The sequence below is a fragment of the Pan troglodytes genome, chromosome 1 (genome assembly GCF_028858775.2).
Source record: "Pan troglodytes isolate AG18354 chromosome 1, NHGRI_mPanTro3-v2.0_pri, whole genome shotgun sequence".
Taxonomy (NCBI): Eukaryota; Metazoa; Chordata; class Mammalia; order Primates; family Hominidae; genus Pan; species Pan troglodytes.
The window spans coordinates 4170574-4185318 of NC_072398.2; the positions used below are offsets into that span (position 1 = coordinate 4170574).

A 14745-nucleotide genomic window follows, 5' to 3' on the forward strand; every position below is an offset into this window, starting at 1 on the left:
AAACAATTTAAATATCTAACAGTTAGGGAAACCTTAAATAAATCATAGTGACCATAAGTACTAATGTTAGGTTAAGCTGGTGCAAAAGTAATTGCGGTATTTCCTGTTACTTTTTTTTTTTTGAGATGGAGTCTTGCTCTACTGCCCAGGCTGGAGTACAATGGCACGACCTTGGCTCACTGCAACCTCCGCCTCCTGGGTACAAGTGATTCTCCTGCCTCGGCCTCCCGAGTAGCTGGGATTACAAGCATGCGCCACCACAGCTGGCTAATTTTTGTATTTTTAGTAGAGACAGGGTTTCACCATGATGGCCAGGCTGGTCTCAAACTCCTGACCTCAAGTGGTCCACCCACCTCAGCCTCCCAAAGTGCTGGAATTACAGGTGTGAGCTACCACGCCAGGCCCAATTACTTTTAATAGCAAAAACCACAATTACTTTTGCACCAACCTAATATAATGAATGCAACTCCTTTATATGTTTTTAAGAAATACTTGTGACATGAAAAAATGTTTCTAATAGTAAGTGAAAAAAGCTGGACATAAAACCATATTCAATATCATCTCAAGTTTGTAAAACAAAACAAAATACAAATCTGCCTAGAAAAAACCTAGAAGGAAATACACTGAAATGGCAAAATTCACTTTAAATTTTAGATCAATGTTTCTTAACAGCATGCTCATCCTATGGTAACTTGTTAGAAATGCAAATTTCCAGACCCCCTCACTCTAGATTACTGAGGGTGAGACCCAACAATCTATGTTTTAACAAGCTTTCCAGATGATTTTCTTTTTTTTTTTCCCTAGGAGATTGGAGTCTCACTCTGTTGCAATGGCGCGATATCAGCTCACTGCAACCTCTGCCTCCTGGATTCAAGAAATTCTTCTGCCTCAGGCTCCCAAGTAGCTAAGATTACAGGCACCCACCACCACACCTGGCTAATTTTTTGTATTTTTATTTTTAGTACAGACAGGGTTTCACCATGTTGGCCAGGCTGGTCCCGATCTCCTGACCTCAGGTGATCCACCCGCCTCAGCCTCCCAAAGTGCTGGGCCCGTTCAGCCCATTTTTTCAAATATTTCTTCTGCTCTATTCTTTCTTTTCCTTCTGGCATTAAATTACATGTTATTTCACACCTTTTAAATTATCCCATGGTTCTTGGGTGTTGTTTTTTCATTCTTTTCTCTCTTTGCAATTCAGTTTGGAAAGTTTCTAGTGACATACCTTCAAGCTCAATGATTCTTTCCTCAGCCACATTGAGTCTATGGACTCCAGGGTCCGAGTGATTCTCCTGCCTCAGCCTCACAAGTAGCTGGGACTACAGGCACACGCCACCACACCTGGCTAATCTTTGTCTTTTTGTAGAGATGGGGTTTTGCCATGTTGGCTAGGCTGGTCTCACACTCCTAACCTCAAGTGACCCACCCTCCTTGGCCTCCCAAAGTGCTGGGATTACAGGCATGCGTCACCAAGCCCGGCCTGAACCTTTAACATATTAATCACAGTTCTTTAAATTCCTTGATAATTACAAAACACCCATTATCATATATCTAAGTCTGGTTCTGATGCTTGCTTTGTCTCTTCGGGCTGTTTTTCTTGCCTATTAGCATGTCTTGTCATTTTTTGCTGGAAGCCAGACGTGATAGTAATCAGCTACTAGTGTGAGGCTTTACCTCAATCTGGCTAGGAGTAGGGCTGTGTTTAATGTTTGCTGTAGCTGTAGGTGCCAGATTCCTCTTCAGGCTTCCCTAAGAACTTGTCCTTAAATAGAGTCTCCATCTTGTAGGTCTTCCAGCTGCAAGCCGCTGTCAGTTGGTCTGAGTTGTATTCCTGTTGATGTGGTGGTAAGGGATGGGTGAGGAGAATTCTATCAACTTACGATTAAATCTCAGTCTTTTAGTGGACCTGTGTCAATGGGCTGTGACCTTCACAAGTGTTTTTCAGCTTTTTCCCATCCGTTGAGATAAGACCAGACTAGCGGCCACTGAAATTGGCCTTTTTATGAAGAATGCACTGGCATATTTCAAAAGCGTTGCTTTCCCCTTCCCCTGTTAAACCAACCTTGCTTGGCTCTTCACCAGAATAACCCCATGGGGTTCCTAGGAGTAAAACCGGAGGAAGCGTGAGGGACCTCCTAAGACTGCAGGCCTCCAGGAGTTTCTCACTCTCATGACAGTCCACATGCAGCCTCCAGCAATTTGTCAAAATTAACAAATATTTCTTGCAGTTTATGGCTCCAGGAGCAACCGGAGTGATGACTTCCAAGCGCTTACCTTTTGAGCTGAAACTGGAAGGCTGCTTTACCTATCTAAGCCTCCATTTCCTTACTTGTGGAAAGCGGGTAACAGAGGCACCTACCACATAGATTTATTGTAAGGATTAAAGGACATAATACACGTAAAACATTCAGCCCGGTGCCTACTTCAGAGTAAGTGCTCTATAAATGTTAACCATTGGGGAGTTTTTCCCAACATTTTAAAGTGCTTCCTTCATGAAATTCTTCCTACTTGGCTTTTGTGACACTATTTGCTCATTTTCCCATGATTTTGCAATTGTGCTTTCAATCTTATTCACAAGTTATTTTTCTCTGTTCAATTACTGATTTTTACCCAGAGTTCTGATCCTAGTCACTTCTCCTTTCAGTCAACATTTTTTTTTGGCGGTGGGGTGGTGGGGTGGGGACAGAGAGTCTCACTCTGTCATCCAGGCTGGAGTGCAATGGCGTGATCTCGGCTCACTGCAACCTCTGCCTCCCCAGGTTCAAGCGATTCTCCTGCCTCAGCCTCTCAAGTAGCTGGGATTACAGACGCCTGCCACCACACCTGGCTAATTTTTGTGTTTTGGGTAGAGAGGGGGTTTTGCCATGTTGGTCAGGCTGGTCTCGAACTCCCTACCTCAGGTAATCCACCCGCCTGGGCCTCCCAAAGTGCTGGGATTACAGGCGTGAACCACCACGCCTGGCCTCAGTCAACATTATTTTTTATTGTATCCATTTTTTCTGGACATTCTCAACCATTCCCAAGACTACAACCACTTATAGAGGAATACGTTCAAGCAATCCAACACACATCATTGTCATTTTTCATTCAACAGATATTTAGGTACCAAGCACACAGTGCTGCCTATGTTATATCTCAACCTGAATGCTTCACAGGCACCCAAACTCAACATGTGCAAGACTAGAACTATTATTTACATAACTCTACTATTCCTCTTTATTCTTTGTTACCCAATCAGAAACCGTGTCCCTGACCTGACTCAATATTCATGTCTGTCCTATTACAAAATCTATCCATTTCCTCTAGCCTATCTCCTTGTTTCATTCCTGACTTCCATTACTTTGGTTCAGGGTCTTATCCTTCTGGACTACTATATTGGGACAAACCTGGAGTCCCAAACCTGGAGTCCATCTAATCCACTGAGCACACTTGCTCAAGTGATTTTTCTAGACAACAAATATGATTGTCTCTTGCTAAAAAAACTTATTTTTTATTTTTTCATTTTTATTTTTTAGACAGAGTCTCATTCTGTCACCCACGCTGGAGTTCAGTGGTGCAATCCTGGCTCACTGCAGCCTCCACCTCCCGGGTTCAAGTGATTATCCTGCCTCAGCCTCCCATCTTGTTAAAAACTTTTTTTTTTTTTTTTTGAGATGGAGTCTCGCTGTGTTGCCCTTGCTGGAGTGCAGTGGCGTGATCTCGGCTCACTGCAACCTCCGCCTCCCGGGTCCACGCCATTCTCCTGCCTCAGCCTCCCAAGTACCTGGGACTACAGGCACCTACCACCACGCCCGGCTAATTTTTTTTTTTTTTAAATTTTTGGTAGAGACGGGGTTTCACCATGTTAGCCAGAATGGTCTCGATCTCCTGACCTCGTGATCTGCCTGCCTCGGCCTCCCAAAGTGCTGGGATTACAGGCGTGAGCCACTGCACCCGGCTTTGTTAAAAACTTTTAATCACTCACCAATGCTTTAAGAATAAAAATTCCCACATCTCCTAACCCATCCTAAATTTCGGCCATATTGAGTCTTCACAATTTCAAGTATGTTATTTCTTCTCTTCCTGAAATATCCATCCCCTACTTGTTCTCTGTGCTATTACACCTTCAAGATAAGCCTGGGGCTGGGAGTCGTGGCTCACACCTGTAATACCAACACTTTGGGAGACCGAGGTGGGCGGATCACTTGAGGTCAGGAGTTCCAGACCAGCCTGGCCAACATGGTGAAACCCCGTCTCTACTAAAAATAGAAAAATTAGGCCAGGCGCAGTGGCTCACACCTGTAATCCTAGTACTTTGGGAGGCCGAGGCAGGCGGATCATTTGAGGTCAGGAGTTCGAGACCAGCCTGGCCAATACGGTGAAACCCCGTCTACTAAAAATATAAAAAAATGAGCCCAGCATGGTGGCACATGTCTGTAATCCCACCTACTTGGGAGGCTGAGACATAAGAATCGCTTGAACCCAGGAGGCAGAGGTTGCAGTGCGCCGAGATCACGCCACTGCATTCCAACCTGGGTGACAAGAGCAAGACTACGTCTCAAAAAAAATAAAAAATAAAAAGATAAGCTTCAGTTATCTCCTTCAGAAAGCCAACTTTTATTCAACATTCAGCAAATACTGAGCTATATGCCATGCTCTGGGTATATGCATGAGCATGACCCCTATCCTTTTGGAAGTTAAGAGTCTAGGAGAAGCAGACATCAAACAACACATCTACAGGTAATTACAAAACATAGTACGACAGAGGAAAAAAACAAACAGCTATGAGAGGGAATAAAAAGGGGCTATAATTTAAAGAGGGTGTGTGTGAATCAGGTGACTCTCCCCGGGCACCCAATCATCATACATGTGCAACTATCATAGCACTTATCACATTATTGTATCATTGTCTCCTTAGCCGCCTATCTTCCTCATTAGATGGAAATTCTTCAAACGAAAGGTCAGATAAATTGACACTAACAAGCAAAATCTTAAAAAGAATAAAAAAAAGGCAAAGTCCAAATTCTAGTCCAGGTTTTTAAACTCCCAATTTTACTAGTGCATTTAAAAAAATAAAATTATGGGCCAGAGGTGGTGGCTCAAGCCTGTAATCCCAGCACTTTGGGAGGCCAAGGTGGTAGGATTGCCTGAGGCCAGGAGTTTGAGACTAGCCTGGGCAACAAAGCAAGATCTTATCTCTACCAAAAATTAAAATGTTAGCTGGGCACAGTGGCACGCCCCTGCAGTCCCAGCTACTTGGGAGGCCAAAGTGGGAAGATCACTTGAGCCCAGAAAGTAGAGGCTACAGTGAGCTGTGATCGAGCCACTGCACCCCAGCCAGGGTGACAGAGTGAGACCTCGTCTCTTTTTTTTTTTTTTTTTTGAGACGGAGTTTCGCTCTTGTTGCCTAGGCTGGAGTAAAATGGCGCTCTCAGCTCATCACAACCTCCGCTTCCCGGGTTCAAGTGATTCTCCTACCTCAGCCTCCCGAGTAGCTGGGATAACAGGCATGCGCCACCATGCCCAGCTAATTTTGTATTTTTAATAGAGATGGGGTTTTCCCATGTTGGTCAGGCTGGTCTTGAATTTCCAACCTCAGGCGATCCGCCAGCCTCAGCCTCCCAAAGTGCTGAGATTACAGGCGTGAGCCACTGCGCCCGGCCTAGATCTCATCTCTTAAAAAATAAAAATAAAAACTAAAATTACTTTTTTACAGTCTTAATATCTATAAAATCCATACTAGAGGTTTACAAAGGATTGTCAAGTACAGGATCTGGTAAACACACTTTCACAAGTGGGTAAGAATAATTTTTAATTAGCATATTTAAGTGGGTTTTTAAAGTTTTGTAGAACTGACATTAAAATGAGATTGTGAAAATAAGTGCCCCTAAAAGTCTAATCACCCTGCTATCATCATCATCTCCTGGGCTCCCCCACGTGTCCTTACCCATTTACACATATAATTTTTATATATTTGGCTGCAACCCAACAAGTGGACATACAACAATTTATTTTGTATGCCCGATTAGTTGGACATGCAAATTTTATCTATATTTTCAAATTTATAGATAACTTTACGTTGATCATTTTTGTGCTTAGAGCTTTTATTCTTTTCAGAATATATTTCTAAGGATAAATATCCAGAAGTATATTAAAGCGCAAAGCATGTGGACATCACTTTTTATTTTTATTTTTTTACTTTTTTGGTTTTAAGAAATGGAGAGTTTAATAGGCAAGAAGGAGCAAGAAAGGAGAAGGAAGAAGCTTCCCTGTACAGAGACAGAGGGATGGGGGCTCCAAAGCCGAGAGAGGGAACCCCCGACTTCTTTATTATTATTTATTTTATTTTTAGCAAAGATGACGTCTCAGCATGTTGCCCAGGCTAGTCTTGAACTCCTGGTCTCAAGTAATCCTCCTACCTCAGCCTCCCAAAGTGCTGAGTTTACAGATGTGAGCCACCTTGCCTAGCCATCATTTATTCTTCAATACAAATTTCCAAATTGCCTTTGAAAAACAATGTACCATTTCTTTCATTCTGAATGTACTCAACATTTTCTATTTACTAAAATGTGGTAAAATACACATAATGTAAAACTTACTGTATTAACCACTTTTAACCATATAGTTCAATAGTGTTAAGTACATTCACACTGCCGGGCAACCAATCTCCAGAACTTTCTTCATCTTGCAGAACTGGAACTCTACACTCCTTAAACAACTTCCCATTCTCCCCTCCCCACAGCCCCTGGCAACCAGCAATCTACTTTCTGTCTCCATGAATTTGACTTCTCTAGGTACCTCATGTAAGTGGAATCAGAGAGTATTTGTCTTTTTGACTGGCTGATTTCACTTAGCATGATGTCTTTCAGGTTCATTCAAGCGGTAGCATGTGTCAGAATTTCCTCCTTTGAAGGCTGAATAATATTTCACTGCATGTATATACCACATTTGGTTTGTTCATTCATCCGCTGATGGACACTTGGCTTGCTTCCACCTTTTACCTACTGTGAACAATGTGCTATGAACATGGTTGGGCAAATATCTCTTCGAGACCTTGCTTTCAATTACCGTGGCTATATACCCATACGTGGAACTGCTGGGTCAAATGGTAACTCAACTTTTAACTTTCTGAGGAACCGCCATACCACTTTCCATAGTAGCTGCACCACTTCTCATTGCCACCAACAGTCCACCAGGGTTCTAGTTTCTCCACATCCTCACCAATACTTATTATTTGGGGGACTTCTGGTGATAATAGCCTTCCTAACAGGCGTGAGGTAGTATCTCACTGTCCATTTGATCTTTAAAATTATGACTATTCTTGAGACATTTCTGTAAATTTTATATATCAGAGCAAAAACAAATTTCAGTCCAGTTTTTCTTCAAATTTTTTTTTATTCTGAATAAGAGGAAACAAATTAGGCTTCAAAAAGCTAGTCTTCTTCTTTGCTTAGTCTTAACCGGATATTTATATTGGTCTAAAACAGGAAGAAAACTTATTAAATTACCCCAGAAATATGCAGGAATGCATTATGTATAATCCCAATTGGTAAGACTTAAAGTTTTCTTAACTCTTATGTTTTATTTGTTTTTTTGTTTTGAGACGGAGTCTTGCTCTGTTGCCTGGGCTGGAGTGCAATGCTGCGATCTAGGCTCACTGCAACCTCCATCCCCCAGGTTCAAGCAATTCTCCTGCCTCAGCCTCTAGAGTAGCTGGGATAACAGGCACCCACCACCACACCCAACTAATTTTTGTATTTTTCGTAGAGACAGCGTTTCACCATGTTGGTCAGGCTGGTCTCAAACTCCTGACCTCAGGTGATCTCCCCACCTCGGCCTCCCAAAGTGCTGGAATTACAAGCAGGAGCCACCACGCCTGGCCAACTCTTATGTTTTATGTTAAGCAGATACTAATACTTACTAATTCACTAGATATGTACCAAACACTTTCCTTCCCATTTATTCAGCATTCCTTTATTGTATTTTTTATTTATTTATTTATTTATTTTGAGACAGAGTCTCACCCTGTTACTCAGGCTGGAGTGCAGGAGTGCGATCTCAGCTCACTGCAACCTCCACCTCCTGGGTTCAAGCGATTCTCCTGCCTCAGCCTCCTGAGTAGTTGGGATTACAGGCACGCGCCACCACACTCAGCTAATTTTTTGTATTTTTAGTAGAGACAAGGTTTCACCATGTTGGCCAGGCTGGTTTTGAACTTCCGACCTCAAGTGATCCACCTGCCTGGGCCTCCCAAAGTGCTAGGATTACAGGCGTGAGCCGGCCTCAGCATTCCTTTGATGCCAGGCACTGTGGCAGGTGCTGGGGATGTAAAAATGAATAAGAAAACATTGTCCCCACTACAACATTATGAAATATTGGGGGTATAATTATCCCCACTTTACATCTGAGGAACTTGAAGCTACTTATGTTTAGCATCTCGGCTAAGATCAGATAATTAGAGCTTGGGGAAGACGGAATTCAAATTCAAGTCTTACTTCAAAGCTCAACCTTTGTACTGTCCCACAGGCTACACTCTATACTATCAACAGTTACTATGAGGCCAGGCAGGGTGGCTCATGCCTGTAATCCCAGCACTTTGGGAGGCCAAGGCAGGCAGATCACTTGAGCTCAAGAGTTCGAGCCAGGCGCGGTGGCTCACGCCTGTAATCCCAGCACTTTGGGAGGCCGAGGTGGGCGGATCACAAGGTCAGGAGATCGAGACCATCCTGGCTAACACAGTGAAACCCCATCACTACTAAAAATACAAAAAAATTAGCCGGGCGTGGTGGCGGGCACCTGTAGTCCCAGCTACTCGGGAGGCTGAGGCAGGAGAATGGTGTGAACCTGGGAGGCAGAGCTTGCAGTGAGCCAAGATCGTGCCACTGCACTCCAGCCTGGGCGACAGAGCGAGACTCCGTCTCAAAAAAAAAACAAAAATAAAAAAAATAAAGAGTTCGAGACCAGCCTAGCCAACACGGTGAAACCCTGTCTCTACAAATTAAAAAAATTAATCGGGCATGGTGGCTTGCGCCTGTAGTCCCAGCTACTTGGGAGGCTGAGGTGGGGGGAATCGCTTGAACCCAGGAGGTCAAGGCTGTAGTGAGCCGTGATGGCGCCACTGCATTCCAGCTTAGGCAACAGAGGTTGCACCACCACATTCCAGCCTGGGCAACAGAGCAAGACCCTGTCTCAAAATAAAAGAAGAAAAAAAAAAAAGACGTTATTTAAGAGAACCCTTTTTATAAAGTAATAGGCACCTGAAATTTCTGTTTTTTACTTTATATTTCCAAATGTTGGGTTTTCAAAAGAGTGGCACAATGAAGGAAATCAGAAACAAAACAACAAACCTTGTAAAACCTCTTCCATTTAGGAGTCGATAATTGAATTAGAGGCACTTTATCAAGCAATGTTATCAAAGCACGCAAAGTAACAAAGAATATTTTAATAGAAACAAAAATAGTAAATCCTAGAGTCAGCTTTTAATATCTGCAGCTTACTAAAAAGTTCTTACTTTCCAAAGCTCACTGGCTGCCAAAAGTTCGAATTTTATAACTAAGCAGTTTGTTTCCTAGACGTGAGTCTAATTACAAACAGAAGATCCTTCCAGTCCTATATAAAATTCTCTGAGACAGAAACAATAAGATTTAAGGAGCCAAAGAATCAACAATTGCATTGACTCTCCATTTAAACAGACAAAACAAAACAGAAGGAAAAGAAAGAACAAAACAAAAAATGTTCTGGCTGAGGAAACTTTGGAAAAATAACAAAAGTTCAAAAATATTTTTTCTTATCCCGTTTCAAACATTCTTCTTTCAGTTAAAAAAGTGGTTTTAAAAATAATTTGGTTCTAAAGGTTAAACTTTTAGCTAATATAATTCTGTATAATTTTTAATCTATGAAAAAATAAATTATACTGTATGAAAGCAAAAAATGCAACAAATAAGTATAACAACTTCAACGTACATAATCTTAGAAAAAAATTTTATGAGCACAATAGCCCCTTCTAATTTAGGTAATTTTTCTTATCAATATTCTCAATACTTCTATCAAAGTTAATCTCTAAATATTGAAGAAGAGTGGATAGGATGGGTACCCTGAAACTTATTCCCCCTTTAGAACTTTTAGAAATCTCAATATTAAGGATGAACTATTTAAAACATATGTGTATTTCTACAATGAGGTTTTTTGTAGTTGTTTTTTAAAGACATGCTAGTGAATACCGTGGCACTGTGAAATAAAACGTTTTGTTGAGCCAGATGGAATAGAAGAATGTATTTTACCAGTAAAGCAGAGGGGAAAAGAGACCTAAAACAAGTTTTGTGTACTTTTAGGTATAGAATAAGTTTGGGGAAAATAGCTAGGAATGCTTTGGTTAAAATCTCATAAGCTGTCTTTGATTAATTCAAATGTTCTGAATTCAACAAATACTTATTGATTACCTACCACGTTCCAAGCACTCTGCACAACACTCAGTATTAACAGATCAGAAATGGTCCCAGATCTTTTGGAACTTAGAGGGTAATGAACACATCCTTCAAAATTATCCTTTCTTTTGTGTGATTCCATGGTCATCAAATGACTTCTGAAATACAAATTCACACTACTCGAAGCTTAGTACCCATAAAACAGTATATTATTATATTAGTATATTGCCAAAATTATTATATTAGTATATTGGCAAAATCAGCCTTCAAGTCAATGTATATACCCCTATTTAAATTAATAAATCATTCAGGTTTGCACATCAGTCTTTTATGAGTTTAGTTGAGTGAATCCTCAAAACTTAATCAATTCTGATTAATTGGTTAGACGTAATTTCTGAAAATTCAAAATACAGTAGCTGACAATCAAATATAGTAATGGACTATTTCCATAAAAAGATCTTACCACCAAAATGAGTCTCTACTTATTTATCCTCTGACAAAATGCCTTTGTTTCATAATACCCTTCACAAACTGCAATTAGTTAATCCATAAAACTGTTAACAATAAATGAGATACAGCACATGAGTGCTTCTCGAACTTTATTTTGGTTTTTTTTGTTTTTTTTTTTTTTTTTTTTTTTTTTGAGACGGAGTCTTACTCTGTCGCCAGACTGGAGTGCAGTGGTGTGATCTTGGCTCACTGCAGCCTCCGCCTCCCTGGTTCAAGCGATTCTCCTGTCTCAGCCTCCTGAGTAGCTGGGACTACAAGGGCGTGCCACCACGCTCAGCTAATTTTTGTATTTTTAGTAGAAACGGGGTTCACCATGTTGGCCAGGATGGTCTCGATCTCTTGACCTCGTGATCCGCCCGCCTCGGCCTCCCAAAGTGCTGGGATTGCAGGCGTGAGCCACCGCGCCCGGCCTTCTCGAACGTTAATGTACATACAAATCACCTACAAACATGTTAAAATGAAGACTGATTCATTAGGTCGGTGGCAGCCAGTGATGTCCAGGCTGCTGTCCACGGACTACAAGGATACACACCTAGCACAGTGGTTGGCACCCAGACTACTCAGCCCAGTTAACTATTTCCTCCCATTTGCATATATCTCATCTCCCTTACTCATCTCACCTTCCTTGGAAGCAAAGACAATGTCTTTCATTTTCGTATCTTTCAAAGTTCTAAGTAGAATGCCTTATCTACATAATGGCATTGAATATATGTATTCTGAATGAATGGCATCCAGCTTTTAACAGTCATTACTTCTATGAGTTATCGACAAAATTGTTTCTCTGAATTTACTTTAAATGGAAAAATATTGTTCAAAAGCTGAAAAATCAGGAAAGCTCTCAATTTTTAAAAAACGAGAAATATTGTATTTGTACCATACTCCAGTGCGTTTTTTCTCATGCTGACCTAACCAAGTCTTTTTTAAGAAAATAAATATCCATAATTACCTTGCTAGTTTATCTCCTAATGGTTTTTTTTTTTTTTTTTTTTTTGGTAAATAAAGAACAAAAATAAGCCATCCATTTTTCTGGGAAAGTTTTAAAATTACCCTTTTCTTTATATGTAAGGGCATCTTCGTAAAGGTAATACCTACAAAATAATCCTGGCTTCTCAGATTAATATTATATAAAAATCACGGTATCCTTGTTATCAATAGGGAGATCGTTGGCAGTTTCATGTGTTTCTTCGCCGATTTTCTGTGATCACCGGAACAAGTGACTAAATATTTCAGGGTTCGTTTCTTCCCTTGTAAATATTAGCTGTTAACTTGACCACACTTGGTTCTATGCTGAGAAAAATGGTTTGAGAGGGTGTTTTGAGCACTCCAGAAAGAAAACAAAGGAGGAATATTATTTTCACTTCCTACTTGTTTACCTTTACTGTTTCATGGTTTTTGGATACTTGTGGGTGACTGCCAACTATCAAACACAATTATTTTTTAGTACCTAAGGGCATGGTAATAAAGGATCGGGTTTTCATCATACCATGAACTGAAAACAACATGAACAGTCTTGCAAACAAACGTAATCACTTTTTGGCTTCTCCGCACAGGCGGAGATCGATGCCTCGGATCTGGCGACCTTAAGCCTCGAAGCGCAGTCCCGCCGGCGGCCACCGCGCCGGGCTGGGTGGTCCCCTGGGAGAGGCCCGGCCGGCGCACAGCGGTTCCAAGATCTCCGCCAGGTTTTGGTTTTTCGTCGTTATTAAAATTGCTGTTTGGGTGTGTGTCTTTTTTTTTTTTTAAGACAAGACACTAGGCCAATTGCGCGGCGCTAGCCGGCGGCGGGGCAGGCATTTCGGAGGACCGGGAAGCTCGGAGGCAGCGGCCGTGACCTCCACACCGTCCTCCTGCGTCCTCATTAAGGAGGCAAAATGGTGGCCGCGAACGCCATCAGGCTGCGCCAGGGCGGGGTTTCGGCGCAAACAGAGGATCCCGTCAGATTCAGGCGGCCAGAACTCCTCCTCACCCAGGCCACCCCCCGGGGCCCACAGCCTGGACAGCTACCGGCGTGGCGCCTGCGGCACCGAGACCCCAGGCGAGGGTGTGGAGGCGGCGGCGGCTTCCCCGCGACCGTGAACAACGACGCCATTATCAGCACCCCCTGCCGGCCCCTCCGGCGCAGCCCGCGCAGGAGGCAAGGCCCGGCCTCCGAGGGAGGGGGAAGGAGGACGGGGCGGGAGGAGGGGAAGAGGGTGAAGAGGGCGGGAGGAGAAAGAAGACGGCGGGAGGAGGGCAGAGAGAAGAGGGAGGGAGGAGGGGAGAGAGGCGGGGCGGGGGAGAGAGGCGGGGCGGGGGAGAGAGGCGGGGCGGGGCGGAGCGGCGGGCCGGGCGGGCTACGGGGACGGGGGCAGGGCGACTGCTGCTGCCGGGTGGCCCTCTCCTCAGGCCGCCCTTTCCCTGCGGGTGGGAACTCCAGATGGACGAGGGCCCACCCCACCCGGCGCTTCCCCGTGCAGCCCGGGGTCGCGGCGGGCGGCGAGGGCAGCGGCTCCCCGGCTCCCCTACCTTACCTTCCCTGTCTTTCTCGTCCGCCATCTTGCTGCGGGGCCGGTCGCCTGGGAGATGCCTAACGATAACCTCGGCCGCGGTGTCCCGGCCTGCTCAGCGCCCCGCGGCGAGCCTGGCCTGGAGGAGGGGCCGCTCTGAATCCCGGGGGAGGAAGACCCTTGGGCGGGGCGGGGAGGAGGCTCTGAGCGCGCGCCCTGTCCCCGCTTCCCGCCACGACCCTCGCGCTGGGGGAAGACCAGAGGGCCCGTCTGCCAGCCGGGACCCGGGCGCCGCGCCACCCGGCCCCCAGCCTTGTCCCTCCAGACCCGAGGCCGGAGCCGGACTTGTCCCGGGCCTAGCATGTTGCTTCATCACACGGTCCCCAACCCCTCCTTTCCCTTATTTCTCATCCATTTGGGGACAGCACGCGCGCGCACACACCCCTCGCCCCCTCCTGTCCTGTTTGTGCGACGTGGCGTTGCTCGATCTTTGTTGTTAACTGCAGATCTTGAAAAGCGCCGGAGAGCCAGGTGAAGAGCTGGGCTCCCAAGGGGGTGATAGAACCAGCCCGCGGCCCAGCCTCCTCCTCCCGCTTCCCATTCACAGCCCGGCTGCTGCAGAACGGCCGCGCCTGCCCTCCCGGTTTCTCCCGTCCAGTCTTCACCGTCCTTTCCCAGAGAAAGCGACAGCACAGCCTATGACAACCGAAGCTAAAACGGAAAAACTGGGCCGGGCGCAAGAGGAAACCAGAGCCATTCGACTATTGCTAGAGGAGAGGAATAGCTGCAGAAAAACATGCGCAAAATAGGCACAAACATTGCGTCGTCAAGGCTGCAATGTCTAATACAAAATAGAAGGTTCTCATAGCAACAAAAACGTGCCCATGTTGTGCTCAGTATTACATGCGTTAAAATGTTCTTAGTTGTGAAATTTGACATGACCGCTGGTTAAAGTTACAATGGAAGTTTTAAATCCCGCTTTCCGGAAACTTTGCAGCTATAGCATGAAGTTAAATTTTTGTCTTATTTTCTGGATAAGTTTACTGTACTGGAACATAGTAAAGCTCTTTTTATAAAGAGCTTTGAATAAAATACGTAATGATGTGGTTGAAACGAACACCTATTTTCAAAACTAATCTTAAATGGTATTTCAGTGCATATGTTGTGTAAAAGCAATTTATAAACTAAATTTTAAGAGCCTTCAAAATACAAGGTACTCGTATTTAATGACTTAACAGTTTTAATGCTTTTATTGTTTCTATAATCTCAGGAAATCCTAAAACTGACTATATTTTTCTTTATTAAAATAACTTTTTCTGTAGAAGATACCCATTTGGCGCTGTGATCAG

The 14745-nt window shown here is 43.8% G+C and overlaps 1 protein-coding gene across 5 annotated transcripts in view; it reads right to left on the minus strand.

Moving 5' to 3' along the window:
- Positions 1 to 13906, minus strand: part of EFCAB2 (EF-hand calcium binding domain 2) — a 162833-nt gene extending 148927 nt beyond the window's left edge. For 2 of the 5 annotated variants that reach the window (XM_063809405.1, XM_016941964.4), the window contains exon 1: positions 13421 to 13906. In XM_063809405.1, the coding sequence (XP_063665475.1) occupies positions 13421 to 13759 (339 nt within the window). In that variant the 5' untranslated portion in view covers positions 13760 to 13906. The remainder of the gene's footprint in view (positions 1 to 13420) is intronic. The other 3 variants (XM_063809402.1, XM_063809401.1, XM_063809404.1) reach the window with 2 other exon arrangements.
- Between the last annotated feature and the right edge of the window lie 839 nt (positions 13907 to 14745).